The 24,316-nt window shown below is 29.2% G+C and overlaps 1 protein-coding gene across 2 annotated transcripts in view; it reads right to left on the minus strand.

Moving 5' to 3' along the window:
- The window catches only part of epb41l4a (erythrocyte membrane protein band 4.1 like 4A), a 75,681-nt gene that overhangs the window by 26,329 nt on the left and 25,036 nt on the right, over nt 1–24,316 (minus strand). For both annotated transcript variants that reach the window (XM_051121577.1, XM_051121576.1), the window contains 8 exons: nt 17,810–17,861; nt 15,484–15,562; nt 15,288–15,385; nt 13,889–14,009; nt 6,544–6,631; nt 6,217–6,305; nt 3,087–3,150; nt 571–662 (listed from right to left, as the gene is read on the minus strand). In XM_051121577.1, the coding sequence (XP_050977534.1) occupies nt 571–662; nt 3,087–3,150; nt 6,217–6,305; nt 6,544–6,631; nt 13,889–14,009; nt 15,288–15,385; nt 15,484–15,562; nt 17,810–17,861 (683 nt within the window). The remainder of the gene's footprint in view (nt 1–570; nt 663–3,086; nt 3,151–6,216; nt 6,306–6,543; nt 6,632–13,888; nt 14,010–15,287; nt 15,386–15,483; nt 15,563–17,809; nt 17,862–24,316) is intronic.

Consider the following 24,316-nt stretch of genomic DNA (forward strand, 5'->3'; position numbering starts at 1 on the left):
TCAGTTAACATGTTAACATACATTTTTTAATTTTATTACAGGCTTTTGTCATTTTTATGACTTTTTTACTTTACATATTACTAATTATTTTTAATTCTTTGTTTATTTTGAGTTTTAACTCATTTTTATTTTTTATTTATTTTATTTTACATTATTAGTGCTTCAATTAAAACTAAACAAAAACAAGAAATGTTAACCTTAGCCAAGGCAACATTTTTAATTTTTGTTTACTTTAAGTTTAGGCACTAAAATTGCTAAGTGGAATTAAAATAAATAAAAACAAAAATTGAAATTAAAACAAAACTGAATTAAAAATAAATGAAACCAAAATAGTAACATTTAAAATGAACAAAAACTGATTAAAAAAAAAAAAAAATCTAAAAATTTGATTAATTGAAATTAATGAATTAATAAAACTATAATAATATAATACAAATATAATGACAAATATTATAGCATGGTCTTATTCAGTAACTATGAAATTAAACAATTTTTTTCATTTACACCATCTAATATACTATTTTATTGGGTATCTTCTTTAAATAGAGCAGAAGATCTCTTTTGTTGTACCTGAAAAAGGTGTGATGCTCCACGCAGCACTTCCACAGGTTCTTGCAGGCCGTCTTACTGGGAGCGTCAAAGAAGAACGACGTCTCATTACACTGAAAACACACAAGGACACAGTGTTTAAATAGATGCATGTATATACTTGATGTTAAATGTTCATCACCGGTGGTGGCCCTCATGACCCGCATGTGCTCTAATGAGTCTGATCTCACTAGGTCAGACGAAGAGGGTCAGAGTCCTCGAACGAGAAGACACTTCATTGCGGCTTAAACTGGGCCCTAGAAGAAACAGGTTATAGACGCATAAGCCTCCGTCAATAGTGGGCTTTTCATTGACTCCTTATGAAGGACTCTCCACCCAGAGCTCATGATGTTATGGGATGAGTTACAATACAATGAAGCAGTGTACATGTAAAACAAACAAACAAAAAAAAAAACTAGATAAAAAAGTTTGTAAAGACAAACTTTAAGTTGGCTTGAGAAAGCCGGACCAGAAAGTTTGAAAAAGTTTGAATAGTTTAAGACCTTTAAGACGTTCAAAAAGTTTAAAAAGTTTAGTTTAAGAAGTTTTAAGAAAAAAAGTTTTAAGTTTGATGGTTTTCAGTCTGAAATAGTTTGAAGTTTAAAGTCATTTTAAAAGGTTAAAGTTTGAATGTTTTGAAGGCAACACAGTTTCACATAGATGTTTCTAGCATGATTCGCAGGTTGCTAGCATGTTTATAACATAATTAGCAAGTTGTTAGCATGTTTATAACATGATTAGCCAGTTGCTAGCATGTTTCTAGCATGATTAACAAGTTGCTTGCATGTTTATAGCATGATTAGCAAGTTGCTAACATGTTTCTAGCATGATTCGCAGGTTTGCTAGCATGTTTATAACATAATTAGCAAGTTGTTAGCATGTTTATAACATGATTAGCCAGTTGCTAGCATGTTTCTAGCATGATTAACAAGTTGCTTGCATGTTTATAGCATGATTAGCAAGTTGCTAACATGTTTCTAACATGATTCGCAGGTTTGCTAGCATGTTTATAACATAATTAGCAAGTTGTTAGCATGTTTATAACATGATTAGCCAGTTGCTAGCATGTTTCTAGCAAGATTAGCAGGTTGCTAGCATGTTTATAACATAATTAGCAAGTTGTTAGCATGTTTATAACATAATTAGCAAGTTGTTAGCATGTTTATAACATGATTAGCAAATTGTTAGCATGTTTATAACATGATTAGCCAGTTGCTAGCATGTTTCTAGCATAATTAACAAGTTGCTTGCATGTTTATAGCATGATTAGCAAGTTGCTAACATGTTTCTAGCATGATTCGCAGGTTTGCTAGCATGTTTATAACATAATTAGCAAGTTGTTAGCATGTTTATAACATGATTAGCCAGTTGCTAGCATGTTTCTAGCAAGATTAACAGGTTGCTAGCATGTTTATAACATAATTAGCAAGTTGTTAGCATGTTTATAACATGATTAGCAAATTGTTAGCATGTTTATAACATGATTAGCCAGTTGCTAGCATGTTTCTAGCATGATTAACAAGTTGCTTGCATGTTTCTAGCATGATTAGCAAGTTGTTAGCATTTACTAGCATTATTAGCATGTTATTAGCATGGTTAACAAGTTATTAACATGTTGCTAGTATGACTGTAACATAATTAGCATGTCGTTAACAAGTTATTAGCATGATTAGCAAGTTGTTAGCATGTTTCTAGCATGATTCTAGTATAATTAGCATGTTTCTAGCATGTTATTTTAACATAATTAGCATGTCGTTAACAAGTTATTAGCATTGTGGTTAGCATGGTTAACAAGTTATTAACATGTTGCTAGTATGATTGTAACATAATTAGCATGTCGTTAACAAGTTATTAGCATGTTGTTAGCATGATTTTAACATAATTAACATATTGCTAGCATGTTACTAGCATGATTAACATTTTGCTAGCATGTTTCAAGCGTGATTAGCACATTACTAACATGTTGCTAGTCTGTTCCTAGCATGATTAGCGTGTTGTTAACATGTTCCTAGCATGATTAGCCAGTTACTAGCATGATTCTAACATGATTAGCATGTTGTTAGCATGTTTCTAGTATGGTTAACAAGTTACTAACATGTTTCTAGCATGAGTAGGGAGCTACTAGCATGACTCTAGTTGCTAGGCTTGGATAGAGATCGATCGATAGATAGACAGGTAGTATTTCTATCTTTTTTTTTCTATCAGTATTTCTGTATTTCTAATCCATTGGCTTTCTCAAGCCAACTTAACAAAAAAGTCTCAGTGTTAAGTTGTTAGAATACAGTCAAAATTCAGTATAGCACTCCTCATGATACACATCCATTCAAAGCAGCTGCACAGAAAATCATGATGTTAATGTTTGTAATATTTTGTACTCTTCATGCCATATAGTCGCAATTAACATTACAGGCGGGAAATAATAAATTCAAAGGATTTTCTGATATCTAGAGATGACACACGGTTCATTATTGTGAGATTGTATTAAAGAGAAGACTTACATCTCTGCCCACAACCCGCAGCTCAAACTGAGTTTCCTTGAAATACACTTTCGTAATTCTTGGCCTGAAAAATGAATATTAAAAGTTAATTTTTTAACATTGTGCATAAAAACAAATGAAAACAGAGTCGCCAAGTAAAGTTACATTTTAATATAAAATAAAAAAGTAATACTACTCTACCAAGATTTTTAATGTTTTGTTTAAAGAAGTCTCTTCTGCTCACCAAACCTGTATTTATTTGATCCAAAATACAGCAAAAGTGGTAATATTGTGAAATAGTTTTGCTTTTTAAAATAACTGTTTTGTATTTAAATATATATTTAAAAATGTAATTTATTTCTATGATGCAAATCTGATTTTTTATCAGCATCATTACTCCAGTCTTCAACGTCACATGATCATTCAGAAATCATTCGAATATGCTCATTTGCTGTTCAAGAAACATTTATTATTATTATTATCAATATTCGTTAAGTATTTTCTTCAGGATTCTTTGATGAATAGAAAGATCCAAAGATCTTTTGTAACATTATACCCCAAGTAAAAAAGTAATAGATTTAAAATGCATTTATTTTATACTAAGTATAGTTCAAGTCAATGAACATATTTACTGACATATCGCTCAAGACTTACTGATATTGTAATTAAACTTTATTTGGAGTACTACTTGTGCACAGTGCACATTTCTTAATATTAAGCCTAAAATGTGTATTAATGTCACTATTGATGAGGATTGTATGATCTTTAAATAATATTGGTGTTTAAAATCTAAATATTTACAGTGTTTCTAAAGTATACTTGTAATAATTCCACTATAGCACAATCAAATATACTTAAGTATATCTTTAGTTGGACTTCAGCATTACTTCTGCACAATTAAAATGCATTAAGTACAAAATTAGTTGTTCCAATTTAGCAGATTTAAAATGTACTAGTTTAGTATACAAAAAGTACAACTGCATGGTATTTTTATTAAGTGCATAATATATAAATGTATTTGTAGTATACTTAGCATGAAATAAATGTATTTTAAATAGATTTTAGTATATTTATTTTTCACTAGGGACACCATTCAAAAGCTTGGAGTCAGTATTTTTTATTTTTTTTTGGAAAGAAAAAATGATGAAGACATTTATAATGTTACAAAAGATTTCTATTTTAGATAAATGCTGTTCTTCTGAACTTACTATTCATCAAAAAAACCTGAAAAAAAATTCTACTCCGCTGTTTTCATAATAATAATAAAATGAAATGTTTTTGAGCAGCAAATCAGAATATTAGAGTGATTTCTGAAGGATCATGTGACACTGAAGACTGGAGTAATGATGCTGAAAATTCAGCTTTGAAATCACAGGAATAAATTACATTTTAAAATATATTCAAATAGAAAACAGTTATTTTAAATAGTGAAAATATTTCAAAATTGTACTGTTTTTGCTGGCTTGGTGAGGAGAAGAGACGGCTTTAAAAAAAACAAACAAAAAAAAACAAAAACATGAACAATTTTTGACATATACCTTATATCAAATTTATGATATTATCTCATATCATGTCATATATCTCATTAAAGGAGAAGTCCACTTCCAGAACAGCAATTTACAAATAATTTGCTCACCCTCTTGTCATCCAAGATGTTCATGTCTTTCTGTCTTCAGTCGTAAAGAAACTATGTTTTTTGAGGAAAACATTTCATTATTTTTCTCCATATAATGGACTTCATTGGTGCCCTGATTTTGAACTTCCAAAATGTAGTTTAAATGCAGCTTCACAGGCTCTAAACGATCCCAGCCAAGGAAGAAGGGTCTTATCTAATGAAATGATTGGTCATTTTTTTCGGAAAATAAACATTTGTATACATTTTAAGTACAAAAGCTCCTGTAGCACAGGCTCTGGGATGCGTGTTACTATTGGATCACGTTGAAAGGTCACGCAAAGCGTAGGTGGAACTACAGACCCAGTGTTTACAAAGTGAACGTGCAAAGACTAAGAAAGTGCAAGTAAGTCAAACTCTGTTTACAAACAAAAAGGTACAACGATGTTGGATGATTCTGAAGTTGTAGGAGAAAATAAGATGGAGTTTTTCTTCATACTCAGTACACAGACGATGAACTTACACGTGATTCATAGTAGTGTTGGGAAGTTCAGATCATTTTACCGACTCGGACCTTTGAGTCTCGTTCAGCAAAATGAACGAATCTTTTCTTGAGACATTTCGTTCATTTTAGCAAAATATAATTAAAATGTTACGTGTTACTTCCCTAACACATCTACTGCTTACACAAACGCTGATCACACTACAAACAAGACAAAACTATAATGCTATAAGAAACACAAAAGATTCTTTCATTGTTTACCTGGGTCTTTAGTCTATGATTCGCTCACCTCACCTCTTATCTGACAAGTTTTTGGGTTCGAGTCGTTCGTTCATCACGTGACAGACCCATAAGACGATGAATGACTCGAAAAACCCAAAGACTCGAACCAGGTGAACTAATTCCAGTACAGAACCTAATAGAATGTTGCGCATGCACAATTGAACGAATCACTCCCCGAGACGACTCGTTCCTTCCGAGTCACATTAAAGATTCGTTCAAAATCAAAGAATCGTTCAAGAACGATGCATTACTAATTTGGCGCATCGTGGACGTGCACCCCAGAGCCTGAGCTATACAAGCTTTTGTGCTTAAAAAGTATACAAATTTTTATTTTTTTAAAAAAAATGACCGATGGTTTCGCTAGATAAGACCCTTCTTCCTCGTCTGGGATCGTTTAGAGCCTTTGAAGCTGCATTTAAACTACATTTTGGAAGTTCAAAATCGGGGCACCAATGAAGTCCATTATATGAAGAAAAATCCTGAAATGTTTTCCTCAAAAACCATAATTTCTTCACATCTTGGATGCGAGTAAATCATTTGTAAATTGCTGTTCTGGAAGTGAACTTCTCCTTTAAAGTTAAGCATTTAAAGTATATCAAATCACATATTTAAGGATTTGTTCTAAAAATTCAAAAACATCCTTAAACACCATTAATCGGGTTTTGAATGACATGTGTGTGAGTAAACACTGACTTTCATTTTTGGGTGAATTATTCCGTTAATAGGTGAAAAATTCAGTTTAAACATCAACCTACCAGAAATATTTCCCCACTTGCGTTTTGTTCTTGTAAACCACGACTCCAATAGGCGTCAGTCCCAGGAAGTACTCTGACTGCTTTTCTCCCTGAAAACACACATTTATCCATTAATAGACTTCAAGCAATTTATCAGAGCTGACAATATTCATAGAGTACACAGACAGGATTTTTAGAAAGCTAGATTAGCAATCAAGCTAGAGCGGAGGAGAAATAGAAAGAAGAATTAAACCATTAACAGAAGACAAATACTCATACTATATGCGATCAAAAAAATAAAATGAAGGGAGAGAAAGAGCTCTGTTAATATAACAGGGCTGAACTCACAAACACAGGGTGCAGATCCACGCCGTACATTTCCAGTGCTTTGGCAATTGCTAAGTAATTGTTTTCGGCCTCGGCAGGCACCTGACCCCTGAACAGAGAGGACAACACATCACACAACTGAACTCCATATTCTTCACTTTCGTTTTTGTACATCTAGTCTAACGGCTTGATAAATCTATTCCATTTAAAAAAAAGTGTTTTTCTAACTATTATTTCATGTGTCAACAGGGTTAAATGTTCCCTTGCAACAAACAAGGATTTACTGTCAGCACATATTTGAAATACCAAAGCAAACAAGAGCAGCATAAAAGACAGAAAGAAAACATTCAAACTGTAATTATTAACTCACTGATTTTCCCACAAAAAAAGACTGAATGTGATTTTTAGTGTTGCTTTAAACCATTTCAGGAGATCAGTGATTTGTAAATGCATGTTTGTCACGAACTGAATAACAGTGAGGTCAAACCTGAAAGCAGTCATGCTGAAACAATGTTTATTTAACCTACTAACACTAACACGGGAACGTGGAGTCAGCGCATGATCTTAACACAACAATAAAGATAAGAGAAAAAATGTATAGATCCCAGAGACCCAATGAAAAATGCATATATACAATTTCAAAAATATTATAATTTATTATAAAATATATTATAATTTTTTAAAAATATTTTTAAATTATATACACACACACACATGGGTCAAAGACGTTAAGATCCACATAAAAATATTTACAAAAGTGATTTTATGTCCATAGAAAGCACATTAAATGTAAGTAAAGTGTCTACTTTTAAGGTTTCAAGTAAGTTTTTGGTTGAAATAATGTTACATTGTCATTCAATGTAACACAATATTTATGTAAAAATTCAAACAACATGCTTATTCTGACTTATTAAAATAGTGGCAAATTTTTAAAATGTTACAACTAATTAGTATTTGGGGTGAAAGTGATTTGTCTTTTAATATGTCATAAATTTTATTTATGTAAATATTTTTGTTGTCAATACACCTGACAAGATTGTTATGGTGTGTCATTGTAGAATGACATTTTAGTGGCTATCTTGTAAATTAGGGGAAAATGTATGATATTTATTTTTTGCTCAGAAAACAGAAACAAAAATGCAATTAAATTAAACTAAAAACATTTTAAAAATTTTGGGGGGAAAACAATTTAAAGCAGTATCACACTTATTGTTTTTATGCTTAAACCCTTTTTCATATTTGACCAATACATATATATATATATATATATATATAATAAAAATGTTAAATGTATATTTAATAAAAATAAATGTATATTTTATAACTATTTATATTTGTATTATATTTTATTACATTAAAAGAAAAAAAGTATGATATTTATTTTTTGCTCAAAAAAAATTAAACTTAAAACTTAAAAAAAAACTATTTAAAGCATATAAAAAATAAAAATGTTAAAGAAGTGTAAAAATAAATGTATATTTTATAACTTTATATTTGTATTATATTTTACTACATTTAAAAATTAAAAAGATGAATACTGCTTATACAATATATAAATCAAAATCATTTTTCCACTTTTTTTTTTTCATCATAAATAATATGCATTGCACAATAAATGCAATGCATAAATACATGCATGTTGTGTTGCTGTGGTCACATGTGCACGACTGCATTAAAGATTCCCCTCACAGCGGCGGCGGGCGGGTCTGTGCTGATTGTAGACGCTCTATTATAAGTGTCGGGCCCCGTCATTTTTAGACACCCCGGGGACTCGCCGCACTCGTCGTGTACGTGCGGCTGCATATTGCTCTTAATTGCCGTACAGAAAATATGATGCAGCACAGCCGGTCTGAGCCACATCACAGACGGGACACACATGATCCTTTTGTTCTGTCTCAGAGAGGGTCGAGACACTTTAACCATGCTTCTCTTTGTCTGTGGCTGCGTGCAGAAGGGAACTGTTGTGTACTGCGGGTGCTGCTTATATAGTATATAGCTTATATGCTTATAAAACGAACCACAGTATACTAGGTTTTTGTAAATGATCCCGTCATGTTCCATGTTTGATTCACTAAGCAGTGTCCAGAAATAAACAGTTATTGTTAAACATTTTTTTTTTTAATACAAAAACACAATATTTGACATTGAAACATAAGTATATATATATATATATATATATATATGAGAATTTATATTTTATATTTTTATATTGATAATATACACACAAACACACGTTTTATATATTAAAATATATAATTATATAAAATCTAATACATATTTTATGACTATAAACAAATTATATTCTCATGTTTTATATATAATAAACAAAAATATAAACATTAATGACATAAATTATATATATATATATATATATATAACAATAATTTATAAAAAATTATATTTTACTAATTTTTACACCACACATTCATATTTTATATATTAAAAAGATATAAAATATTATACATATTTTATGACATAATATAGAGAACATATAATCAAATATTATATAAATAAATGTATATAAACAAATTATATTCTCTTGGTTTATATGTGTAAGAAACAAAAATATAAACATTAATGACAAATACATAAAACTATAGATATAAATATAATACTATATGAATATAATAATTTATAAAAAATGTTTTTATTCACTTTACAACATTTTATGTAGATATAAATAAATATATAAATAATAAATAAATATATATATAAAATGATAAATAAAACTTAGATATAAAATATCTAAGATATTTTAAGATATAAGATATACTTAAATTATATATATATATATATATATATACCCACACACTTGAAATATGCTTTTTTGTTTTATTCTGTTTTTATTGCTATTTTTAATATATTTTTATATATCCTCAAGTTTTATATAAATAGAAAAGTATATAAAATATAAATATATTACATAATATATAAACAAATATATTATATAAATACATTTATATAAACATTTTATTCTCATGTCTTATATGTATACTAAACAAAGATATAGAAAATATATAAACATTATATTTGTGTGTGTGTGTATAAATAATTATATATTGTTTTATTTATATTTTTTATGACATAATATAGAGAACATATAATCAAATATTATATAAATAAATGTATATAAACAAATTATATTCTCTTGGTTTATATGTGTAAGAAACAAAAATATAAACATTAATGACAAATACATAAAACTATAGATATAAATATAATACTACATGAATATAATAATTTATAAAAAATGTTTTTATTCACTTTACAACATTTTATGTAGATATAAATAAATATATAAATAATAAATAAATATATATATAAAATGATAAATAAAACTTAGATATAAAATATCTAAGATATTTTAAGATATAAGATATACTTAAATTATATATATATATATATATATATATATATACCCACACACTTGAAATATGCTTTTTTGTTTTATTCTGTTTTTATTGCTATTTTTAATATATTTTTATATATCCTCAAGTTTTATATAAATAGAAAAGTATATAAAATATAAATATATTACATAATATATAAACAAATATATTATATAAATACATTTATATAAACATTTTATTCTCATGTCTTATATGTATACTAAACAAAAATATAGAAAATATATAAACATTATATTTGTGTGTGTGTGTATAAATAATTATATATTGTTTTATTTATATTTTTTATATAGTATTTATTTATTTATATCTATATAAAATGCTGTATATACATATATAATAATTATAATAGTTATTATATTCATATAGTATTACATGTATATCTGCGTAGCTTTATATATTATATGCTGCATATAAAACAGCATACATATAAATATATAAAACTACATAGATATACATGTAATACTATATGAATATAATAACATATTATAATTATAACATATATAAAATGTAAACATTAAAGACAAATAATAGATATAAATATAATATTATATAAATATAATTTATAAAAATATATTTTACTTATTTTTACAGCAATTTATATAGATATAAATCAATAAATACTATATAAAAATGATAAATAAAACAATATATATTTATTTATACACACACACACTTTATATATTTATATATTATATTTATAGTTTTTATATTTTTATTTTTATTGCTATTTTTAAACCAGCTATTCATTTATTAAGTAAATAAGTAGAAAAAAAATAGTGTTCAGATCCACCGTTTTGTTCATTGTTTAACAATCATTCTCCCTATATGTTTTCCTCACATTTTTTTGCTTTCTCATGTTTCCTGCTTTTCATCCTCATACATGTTTAAGCGCTCCGGCATTCCTGATCAGCGTTTCTCATTTTACCACTGTCTGTCATTCACATGAACGCCTAAACACGGTGTAAAACCCCTTACGTCTGTCACTTCTCCTCCTCCTGTCTCTCTCAGCCTCCTCATGGCAATAAATCAGGCTCCTAATCACTATCTGTGCCCTGTTCTCCAGTCAAACAAACCTCAAACATCCTAAAAACAAGACACTTCACCTGACAATCAAAACTGCATGAGGAACTAAAGCTTGTTTTGAGGGAATATATTCTGTATGTGGTTTATGCTGTTGCATTTGCACACAAAGACACGTCTTAGTAATGTGATTTATCTTGTGGTGTTTCAGCTCCTCACGCAGCTTTTGACAATCAGCCGCTCGTAATCATTCAGAACTACAGACTGTTTTAGGAGTCGAGTGGGACTTGAGCACCAACGGCCAAAAAAACATGACAATCAGCAGTCAAACACACAAGCTCTGAGGAAGCTACGAGCTCTGAATGAAATATGAGTGTAGATTTTCAATGTCGTGTACTGTAACATCATTAGAACATTTACTAAAACAATACTAAAAAAAGAGGAAACGCTTTACAATAAGGTCTCAATTCTTAATATTAGCTAATGCATTAACTAAAATGATCAATTATTTTATGGCATTTAAACATTGTTAATGTTTGTTAATAAAAATACAGTTTTTTACACTTATTAATTATTGTTAGCTAAAACTTAAACCACAAAAATAAACATTTTCATTACTAATATTATTTTATATATATATATATATATATTAATTTTTTACTTAATTTTTTTTAATAATTAAAAAAGGGCTGTACTGCTCAAAAAATAAGATAAAATCACAAATAAATAAACAAATACATAAAATGAAATTATAAAAATGAATACACAAAAATATTTACATAAATAGTGCATAAATAAATCTAAAACACATAAAATAAAATAATATAAAATAAGACAAAATCCTACAAATGGATAAATGAAAAAACAAAAATGCATATAAAACTAAATTTAAAATATAAATAAAGTTAAATCATATGATAAATCAATTATTAAATTAAATAAAATGATTTTAAAAAAATCAAATAGAATTTTTAAATTATAAAATAAGATAAAAATCTCAAAAATAAATAAATAAATAAATAAAATAAAATTATAAAACCAAAAAAATAAAATGAAATTATAAAATAAATCAATAACAAAATATTAAATAGTGAATAAATAAATCTAAAACACGTATAAAATAAAATAAAATAAAATGAAACAAAATCCCACAAATAAATAAATATATAGATAAAAAATTAAAGGAAATTCTAAAAATAAATGAATGTTTATTTATTAAATGTAAATAAATAGTGAATAAATTAAAAAAAAATCAAAAATATATTTACATTTAAAAATATACATAAACTAAAATCAAATAGATAAATCAGTTATTAAATCAAATAAACTCAAAATTTTAATTTCAAATAATTTCAAAATTATAAAATAAAATCACAAAAATAAATAAATAAAAGGAAATTATAAAATAAATTATTAATAATGATTAAAATAAATTGTGAATAAATGAAAATCTACAATAAATATACAAAAAAATTAAATAAATTCAAATCATAAAAAAGAAATAAATTATGAAATAAAATAAAGTTACAAAAAATCTAATTCAATTTAAAAAAATAATATAAGAAAATAAATTAATGGAAATGCTAAAAATAAATGAACAAAACAATAATTAAAATAAATAGTGAATAAATAAAAAATCTAAAATATATGTAAAAGAAAAAATTCGAAAATATAGATAAATTGCAAATATAACATTAATTATTATTAATGTTATAAATTATTATATTAAATTAAATTACATTTATAAATATATAAATAAAAATTGTAAAAATAAATGAATAAAACTTACAAAAATAAATAAATGAATGTTAATACATAATGTTAAAATTATTAAAATAAATAGTGGATAAAAAATACATACGAAACAAAATTTAAAATATAAATAAACTGAAATCATACGATAAATCAAAAATTATTAAAATAAATAGTGAATAAATGAAAAACCTACAATAAATACACAACAAAATTTAAAAATGTAAATAAATTCAAAATCATAAAACAAATAAATTATTAAATAAAATAAAGTTACAAAAAAATCTAATTAAATTAAAAAATAATATAAGAAAATAAATGAATGGAAATGATAAAAATAAATGAAAAAAACAATAATTAAAATAAATAATGAATACATAAAAAATATAAAATATATAAAAAACGAAATTCCAAAAATATAGCTAAACTGAAATTATAACAAATGAATTATTAAATAAAATTAAATTACATTTATAAATATATAAATAAAAATTGTAAAAATAAATGAATAAAACTTACAAAAAAAAATGAAAACATAATGCTAAAATAAATAAAAATAATTTGAAAATACAAAATAAACTAATTAAAATGAAATAAAAATGAATTAAATTTTAAACAAAATTATATTTAAAAATATACAAATAATATTCATGTCGCTATACTGGGGTGTTTCCCAAAGGCATCGTTAGCCAACTATGGTCGTTAGTTCCTTAGAACTCTACTGATAACAATGGAATGTACGATCCCATAGTTGCTTTCGGGAAACGCACCCCTGCTCGGTAACTTGTGATAAGAGCGTGGGCCGCAATCCTGCCTGAAAAAAAAGAAACTGTTTTGTAAAGACGTGGCACGTTAAGAATTATCTCCCACCAGTTTGTTCATTTGAGCTCCTGTGTCATCTTTAGTCATTGGTGTGTGATGGGACAGGTGCAGCCACATGCACTCAGGTGAGTGTGTTTGGCAAATGCTCAGCGCTGCAACTGTGTGACTAGAACGGCTCTCGTTACAAAGACATGGACGGCGGCCAGAGGAGGAATCTTTGCTGTCCCGCACATGAAACCTGATTCCCACGGAAAGAGCTTATACGTGTTTAAGAGTTTAAGCAGGAATGTGGTGTTTGATCTAATCTGTGACGGGATTATTACGGATTAAGGTGTGCGATGTACTGTGTTTTACTGTCTTACATGAGCGTTTTATGAATCTGTTCGATGCTGTCCTCGAGTTCCTCTTTCTGGTCGGGGACAAAGCGATATTCAGACACGTAACCTGCCGTGTGCTTGTACGGGTCGTAATCGCCCAGCTCAGCTGTAGGAAAAGACAAAAAAGACACAACGTCATACAATATAATACTAGATTAAATATTTAAATATAATTAATAATTATAATTAACTTCGAATAAATAAAACAAAGCTATAAAATAAATAAAACTATAAATTAATAAAATAAAATAAAATTATAAAAATACATAAATAAATAATAATCATAGTGAAATTCTAAAATAAGTAAATTAAATTAAATAAAAAATATTTTAAAGAAAGTATATATACAATTAATAATAATTAATAAAACAACTGAAATTATAAAAAATGAAATTTGTAAAACAAAATAAAAATAAACATAAAATGAAATTATAAAACAAACAAACAAAAAATAAAATGATAAAAATAAACAAAGAAAAAAATGAAAGAAACAATACAATTAAATGAAAAATAATTAAATTATACAAGCAAATACATTAAAAGACATTTTAAAATAAATAAAATTAAATTATAAAATAAAACTACACAATTAAATAAAATTATAAAAATACATTAATAAATAAATAATCATAGTGAAATTCTAAAATAAGTTAATTAAATTACATTAAATTATAAAAAAAATATTTTAAAGAAAGAAACAAAAAATAAAATGATACAAATAAATGAATAAATAAAATGGAAAAAATGGAAATAATTAAATTATAAAAGCAAATACATAAATAAAAAGACATTTTAAAATAAATAAAATTTAATTATAAAATAAAACTACACAATTAAATAAAATTATAAAAATACATAAATAAATAAATAATAATCATAGTGAAATTCTAAAATAAGTAAATTAAATTATAAAAAATATTTTAAAGAAAGTGTATATAAAATTTAAGAAATAAAGAATAACAAAAATGATTAAAAAAAAGAAAATGATAAAATATAAAAAACTATACATTTAAATAAAACTGAAATTATAAAAAAATGACATTTGTAAAACAAAATAAAAATAAAAACAAATAAACAAATAAAATGAAATTATAAAAACAAAGAAAAAATAAAATTAAATGAAAAAAATGTAATTATAAAAGCAAATACATAAATAAAAAGACATTTTAAAATAAATAAAATTAAATTATAAAATAAAACTACGCAATTAAATAAAATAAAATAAAATAAAATAGTCATCTTATAACACAAGTTGTAAAGCCTATAATTCAGTGATTCGCTTGCTGACACTTTATTTCTGTATAAATAAGTAGACTGAAATGACATTTGCTGTATTAAAATCCCTAGTACAAAGTCGCGGTGACATTTGTGAATTTGTACGTACACTGAATAGCAAGCGCTGCCAGCTGTGCGCTGATGTCAAACGGACAGGGAAGTCTCCCCTGCAGGACGTCCTGCTTTACCTGCAGGAAGAACTGATATCTGACAAAAGACAGAAAGACGAGGATAAGATATTACTGCAATGACTGTGTAATACCTTTATAATCCTGATTTACTCTCACATTACACAGAACACACACCTTGTAATTTCCTCTTTTAGTTTACAAGGATCTTCAGCATAAAATTTTACCCCAAAGTAGAGCGTGAACGGAGGTCCAGCTGGAAAGAAGCAAACGACGCATTAACTCAAATACACAGTGATTTATCTAGATAAAGGCTAAAAAATAAATATTGGAAATGAATTTACTGGTGACACAAAACCTAAACAAATGAAATGCGACACTTTCTGCATCAACTGATTTGTCTGTCCTTAAAGGAAAAATATCTGATGTTTAAAGTAGAGCTTTTGGACCAATGAGATTCCGTGGTGGGCGTGGCTACCCAGCATGGTGTGACCAATAGCAATAAAGAGACACTGTAACTGTCACACATTAGCATAACTCATTAAATAAATAAAAAAAGTACAATTTAGAAATACGAAATTTTAAAATAATTTAATAAATAAACTAATATGAAATGAAAATACTAAAGTTAATGTTTCATTAGAAAATAAATAAAACGTAATAAGGTAATCAATTAAATAATCTGCTAAAATAAAAAAATAAATATAACATTTATTAATATATATATAAAATAAATGAATAACAAATAAATTAATCAATATGTAAAAACAGTTATAAATAAAATCACTAAAATGACATTTTAAACAAAAAAAGGTTTTGGATTACAGAACAAATAATTAAATTATATTAAATTTAACTATAAAAAAACATTAAATTATAAAAACAAAGAATATGCAAAATAAATATGTAAAATAAAATTATTTAAAAAATGAAATCACAAAATTAATGACTACATAAAATTAGAAAAATAAAACAACAGAAAATAAATCAATTAAATAATATGCTAAAATAAAAAATGTAAAATATATCAATATACATAAAAGAAATGTATAAGAATTATACAAATAAATTAATATATAAAATACATTTTTAAAATATATAAATAAAATTACTAAAATGACATTATAAAATAAAAAAAAATATTAAAAATTAACAAACAAAATTACAAAAATAAATATAAAATGATCCAATAAAATGAAACGAAAAATTAAATTACACCAATAAATAAACAAAAAATAAATAAATAAAATTATACAAATATATACATACTCTGGTGTTACATATAAATGTGTCATAAAATGTATTATACATTATATTACAGATCTTAGACAGCATCTTATAAAACAAAGGATTAAATTATATTAAATTTAACTATAAAAATAAAACATTAAATTATAAAACAAAAAATATGAAAATAAATATGTAAAATAAACTTATTAAAAAAATGAAATCACAAAATAAATGACTACATAAAATTAGAAAATAAATAAAACGTAACAGAAAATAAATCAATTAAATAAAATGCTAAAAAATGTAAAATATATCAGTATACATAAAAGAAATGAATAAGAATAATAAAAATAAATTAATACATAAAATATTTTTTTTAATATATAAATAAATGTATAAAAGTTAATAAATCAACGAAATAAAATGAGAAAATAAAATTACATTTAAAACATAAGAAATTGGCTGTACTTCTCAGACTGAGACAAGATTGTGGATCATAATCTTGCCGGAAAAAAAATTGTGATATGATATTTTTTTGCCGTTTTGCAGTTATCGTTCTGCTTTGGGAAGGAAACTTGTCATGTTATCACCACAAGTTTGTTCATTTGAGTTAATTAAGCCTGTTTAGGACACACTGCACACAGATTATTTATCAGATTACACTTATAATTAATTATCCCAGCAAAAACAAGAATTATAGGTAATTTTAAGCAGTTGCACAAAACAATTACACGTAGAATTACGCTCTACATCTACTAAAATCTGATATAAAGTGACCAATTTACCTTCCTGCAAAACTACCACACCTGAACCAGCTAGTCAAGCTTATTTCAGATACATTTGAAACAAAATTAAAACAGGGCTATCTAGGCTGTAACAAGTAATACATAAAGCATTCATTTCCCAAAGGAGTGAATTACTGAATTAAGCAAATGTGCTGTAAATTCTGCCCTACATTCACATCAGTAGATATGCAAATACTCCGACTGTTGTGCAACTAAACACACAAGCATAATTGTATTCATTACTACTTATTTAGACGGGCTTAAGCGCATAATTACTTCCAAATTATCGTCTGAAATGCAATGCGAGTTTTATCGGGAGGCCTTTGGAGAATCATTACGGCTGCGTCTCCTGCTGAGCCGATCCATATTTAATCTCCACCGAAGATGAAGGATAATCATTAGGTCAATGTGTTTCAACCCATGATGCATTAAAGACAGTCTCTGCAGATTTCTGAGGTGTTTTCTAATAGAAACCAGGGCTTACTTACTTGTTATCAAATCTTTATGTTCAGCGAGTGTTTTTGAGGGATCCAGCCAATACTGTAAAGATAAAAGAAGACGTGATCAGATCAAAACATCAAAAACATCACAACTGAAGATTCATTTGTGAGTAGTATTGAAGGTTTACTTCAGTTTTGAGCTTTGCACTGCTGAGATGTTCAGTCATGCACTGGATTAATATGAGGCCTAATAAAAGCGGCTCTCAAACAAACTCGTTAAAAATGAGAGTGATTGAGAGTCACCGTGGCCTCCTTCAATAAAACATGAAGCTGGAGCACGTCAGAACATGTCGACCTCAACTACATCCTAACATGTGTATTCTGTCATTCTTCAGTTGGTTCATTGATCTTCATGAAAAGATTCCTCAGAAATGGATCGAAGATGCTGGTTTTGATGCAAAGAAGTGCATTTGTGGAAGCATTGATGCACGTCTTTCTGTCTTCAGTCGTAAAGAAATGATGGTTTTTGAGGAAAACATTTCAGTATTTTTCTTCATATAATGGACTTTGAACTTCCAAAATGTAGTTTAAATGCAGCTTCAAAGGCTCTAAACGATCCCAGCTGAGGAAGAAGGGTCTTATCTAGCAAAAAATAAAAATTTGTATACTTTTAAAGCACAAAAGCTCGTGTAGCACAGGCTCTGGGATGCGCGTTCATGATGCTACGAATTAGTGATGTGTCGTTCTTGAACGGATCTTTCATTTTGAATGAATCTTTAATGTGACTCGGGAAGAACGAGTCGTCTCAGGGAGTGATTTGTTCAGTCACGCATGTGCAACATCCTATTAGGTTCTGTACTGGAATTAGTTCACCTGTTTCGAGTCTTCGTTTTTTTCGAGTCATTCGTTCATCTTATGGGGCTGTCACGTGATGAACGAATGACTCGAAACTGAAAACTTGTCAGATAAGAGGTGAGGTGAGCTAATCATAGACTAAAGACCCAGGTAAACAATGAATTCATCTTTTGTGTTTCTTATATGATTATAGTTTTGTCTTGTTTGATCGACGTTTGTGTAAGCAGTAGATGTGTTAGGGAAGTAACACGTAACATTTTAATTATATTTTGCTAAAATGAATTTAATGACTTGAAAAAAGATTCGTTCATTTTGCTGAACGAGACTCAAAGGTCCGAGTCGGTAAAATGATCTGAACTTCCCATCACTGCTACGAATCACGTGTAAGTTCATCGTCTGTGTGCTCCGGCTAAAAAGGTATAGTATGGCGGAAAACTCCATCTTATTTTCTCCTACAACTTCAGAATCGTCTGACATCATTGTACCTTTTTGTCTGTAAACAGCGTTTGACTTACTTGCACTTTCTTAGTCTTTGCGCGTTTGCTTTGTAAACACTGGGTCTGTAGTTACGTCAATAGTACGTGAATGTGCATCCCAGAGCCTGTGCTACACAAGCTTTTGTGCTTAAAACGTATACAAATTTTTATTTTTTTCCAAAAAAACGACCGATGGTTTCGCTAGATAAGACCCTTCTTCCTCGTCTGGGATCGTTTAGAGCCTTTGAAGCTGCATTTAAACTACATTTTGGAAGTTCAAAATCGGGCACCAATCAAGTCCATTATGTGAAGGAAAATCCTGAAATGTTTTCCTCAAAAACCATAATTTCTTCACGACTGAAGAGACAAGGGGGTGAGTAAATTATTTGTGAATTGTTGTTCTGGAAGTGGACTTCTTCTTTAAACATTAATGGGTTATTTCATGTAATCTTTTTGATTTTGCTAATAGTTTTTTCTGAAGAAAGATAGACATGTATAGTGATGAAAGCCACAATATTAAATGTCACTGATGAAAATTTACAGAGTAATCCACTATTTGTAGAGGGAGGTCCAAATGGCAATTTTCACCTTAGATTCGGAGTCAAGTTACAGGGGGGTAAAAATGACTTCAGAAAGATGGCAGCATCATTCTCTTACTTTTACACAGAGATTGGTGGTTCTATAAGTAAAATCTGTTGACTTCAATCTTTGTTGCATTATGTGCCAACAGTGACCATTCAAAAATGGTTAAACGGCACTTTTCAAGTTTGCATACCTGCAACTCAAGAAGATACCTGTAAGTTTTAATGCCCCAAAAGATTTGGTTTCCAGAGATATTGGAATTTCAATATGACTTCAGGAGTAAATCATTAAAATGTACACATTTTCAGCGGTCAAAAACCAAATGTGGGTCAGTTTGAAAGAATATGAGACTTCTTTTCTTTTAAAGAGGAATGTCTGAAGAACAAATAATGTTTGTTCTAGAGATGTATCTTGTTTCTTTCTGTCAACACAACTGCATTCGACATACCCGTCTGAGTGCCATAAATATTAATTTTCCCAAGTTTGTGTGCCTACAACTCAAGAAGTATTAAAGATATTGCAATGTGATTTTAAATTATAATTGTTCATAAACTTTTCCTTTGGAATCTTAATTTTCCAGGCCTTACATCATTCAATCCCAGAGATATGGGGATCTCAGTGTCCAGACTGTTGATTGTTTAGCCATTTTCAGTGGTCGAAAACCAAATGTTGGTCATTTTGTGTACAGCTGAAAAATAAAGATGCTAAAAGGAAAGCTTGTTAAGACCCAATATCTAAGGACATTAAAATATCTTTAATACTTTTTCAGTTACAGGCATGCAAACTTCAGAGAAGAACTTGAAAAGTGCCGTTTCCCCATTTTTGAATGGTCACTATTGGCACATAATGCAACAATGATGGCTAAACTCCAGTGTTTTACCACCTCAAGACGTTTTTGTTAATGTAAACGCATACCTCATTGTCACATTCTAACATTGTTTAGCTTTCAGTAAAATCTAAAACTTGACATCCTTAAGGATGTGGCAGTTTTTCAAAAAATGGTACTGAATATCGATATTTTTCAAGGTAGTGTATCAACATTAGAAATTCCAGTATTGTGACAGCACCATGCTACAGGACAATGTACAAACTGAATTGTAACACTAACTATGAGCAATAATTAAAGCGGTGCCTCCATTAGCAAACACTGCATCAACTAAGGACATTAACAGTGATTTGCTCAATCTGTGAGGCGGTTCGGCTAATTAACATCTCATGGGTTCTATAACGAACACAGCCACACTGTCTCTCGTCAGGCGATATTTCAGTGCAGTCAGGAGGGAATGCTATCTGGCGTCGCCTTGCAGACAAGATTTATATGCCGCTTAATGAATGTGCAAATGAGCATGCATGAAATACTTTATATGAGCACAGCAAACTCCAGCTGAACCGCATTTACATAGAGACAAAGCAAACAAACATGTGTGCAGACAACAGGAAACGAATGAAGGTGTGTGTGCAGACGGGAAGAGGATTAATGCTGTGCGTTATTCAATTAGAACACGTTAATTGAGTCGCTAAGACTCATCTAATAATCACATTAGAGCAGCTGCTGGGTTTCAGTGAACTGAAGAGCTCAAAAACAACAGACAGAGTCTGCATTTACAAGAACAAGGGAGGATTGTCTACTACAGACATGGCAGATGATTTAAACAAACCTTTACTACCTTACTAAGTGATCAGACTTACAATTTTCAACTGGTGAAGAACAAAACAGGAGAATAGCTTGTATTGAAAGAGGGAACCGAGCTAGAGACTTTGAAGTTAGTATTATATATTATATACTGATGTACTGTATATTTAATATTACATACCAATGCTAATTGAAATAAAGCAGAAATAATATAAAACATGAACACTGGATGGAAAACTTAAACTTGACTGAAAATTAGAAATGTTTAATGTACTGGCAACTAAATTAAATAAGTTTAAGTGCTAAAATTAATACAATCAAATTAAACAAATGAAAAATGAACAGAAACACACACAAACAAAAATGTAAAAATGACAAAAGCCCATAACAAAACTGAAATATTAATAAATACTATTAGAGTATATAAATAATAACAAAATAACAGTTCTGGACACCTTAGTAACCACTTAGAACTCCCTAACAACTGAACTGCATCATATTAATGACTCAGAAAACCTTAGCAACTGCATAGCAAAACCCTAGCAACTGAACTCCATGACATTCATGACCCAGAACACCTTAGCAATTGCATAGCAACAACCTAGCAACTGAACTGCATGACATTAATGACTGAGAACACCTTAGCAACTGCATAGCAACACCCTAGCAACTGAACTGCATGACATTAATGACTCAGAACACCTTAGCAACTGCACAGCAACACCCTAGCAACTGAACTCCATGACATTAATGACTCAGAACACCTTAGCAACTGCACAGCAACACCCTAGCAACTGAACTCCATGACATTAATGACTCCGAACACCTAGCAACTGTATAGCAACACCCTAGCAACTTAATTGCCTGACCTCAATGACTCAGAACATCTAGCAAGTGCATAGCAACACCCTAGCAACTGAACTCCATGACATTCATGACCCAGAACACCTTAGCAATTGCATAGCAACAACCTAGCAACTGAACTGCATGACATTAATGACTGAGAACACCTTAGCAACTACATAGCAACACCCTAGCAACTGAACTGCATGACATTAATGACTGAGAACAACTCAGCAACTGCATAGCAACACCCTAGCAACTGAACTCCATGACATTCATGACCCAGAACACCTTAGCAACTCCACAGCAACAACCTGGCAACTGAACTGCATGACATTAATGACTGAGAACACCTTAGCAACTGCATAGCAACACCCAAGCAACTGAACTGCATGACATTAATGACTCAGAACACCTTAGCAACTGCACAGCAACACCCTAGCAACTGAACTCCATGACATTAATGACTTCGAACACCTAGCAACTGTATAGCAACACCCTAGCAACTTAATTGCCTGACCTCAATGACTCAGAACATCTAGCAAGTGCATAGCAACACCCTAGCAACTGAACTCCATGACATTCATGACCCAGAACACCTTAGCAACTGCATAGCAACAACCTAGCAACTGAACTGCATGACACTTTTTCTTCACACGATATTCTATTTTATTTGAACTGAACTGAGCTAAATGATGACATAATTTAATCCATTGATGAACTACCTTTACCTGAAAATTGAGTGTTTACTGTTGCCCTTTTGCATTATTGATGCACTATTTCCTATTTAATACTGTACAGCCGCTTTGTCACAATTCTGTATTGCTAAAGGCGGTATATAAATAAAGGTGACTTGACTTGACTTGACATTTATGAATCAGAACACCTTAGCAACTGCATAGCAACACCCTTGCAACTGAACTGCACAACATTTATGAATCAGAACACCTTAGCAACTGCATAGCCACACCCTAGCAACTGAACCACATGACATTCATGACCCAGAACACCTTAGCAACTGCTTAGCAACACCCTAGCAACTGAACTGCATAACATTAATGACTCAGAACACCTTAGCAACTGCATAGCAACACCCTAGCAACTGAACTACATGACATTCATCACCCAGAACACCTTAGCAACTGTATAGCAACACCCTAGCAACTTAACTGCATGACCTCAATGACTCAGAACACCCTAGCAACTGCATAGCCACACCCTAGCAACTGAACCACATGACATTCATGACCCAGAACACCTTAGCAACTTAGCAACATTAATGACTCAGAATACCCCTGGCGTAGCAACCATCATGCAACTGAACTGCACAATATAAATGCCTCAGAACACCTTAGCAACTGCATAGAAACAACCTAGCAACTGAACTGCACAAAATTAATAACACAGAACTCCTTAGCAACTGCATAGCAACAACCTAGTAACCACTCACAAATCCCTAGCAACTGAATTGCAGGATGTTAATGACTCAGAACAACCTAGCAACAACTCAGAACTCCCTAGCAGTGTTGGGAAGTAACTAGTTACATGTAACGGAATTACGTAATTTAATTACAAAATAAATGTAATTGTAATTAGTTACAGTTACTGAGAAAAAATGTGTAATTAAATTACAGTTACTTTTGAAAAATGCCAGTGATTACAAAGGGGATTACATCTGAATTTTTTCACACACCCACCCCCACTTACAGATTCAGTTGACTTCTTTCATTTTCAAATTGCAATGACTGCTCTAAAATGAGACACAAATGTTTCAGGAGTTTAGAACACAGAACAGGACACATGCTTATTCGATAACTGTTTTATTTCCTATTTGGGTTTATGCATTAACTTTATTTTTTAAGATTGTTTTTTCCAAGGCATTGTTAGATGCTGGTGTTTTCTGTCATAACTATGCAAACATTTGATTTTAAACCCAGTATCATAGCTATTAAACTATTTCTTGTTATGATTTCAAATCTGTATTTAACCTCGCAATGATCTCAAAGTAAATAAGAGCTGTTAAGTCTGAATTTGGGGCGTTGGTGCCAATAGCCTCGGTTAGTGTGCCGACATACACTACCGTTCAAAAGTTTGGGGTCAGTACATTTTTATTGTTTCTTTTTTTTTTTAAGAAATTAATACTTTTATTCACCAAGGATGTATTAA

Source organism: Labeo rohita, chromosome 10 (assembly GCF_022985175.1).
Source record: "Labeo rohita strain BAU-BD-2019 chromosome 10, IGBB_LRoh.1.0, whole genome shotgun sequence".
In the NCBI taxonomy this organism is placed as follows: domain Eukaryota; kingdom Metazoa; phylum Chordata; class Actinopteri; order Cypriniformes; family Cyprinidae; genus Labeo; species Labeo rohita.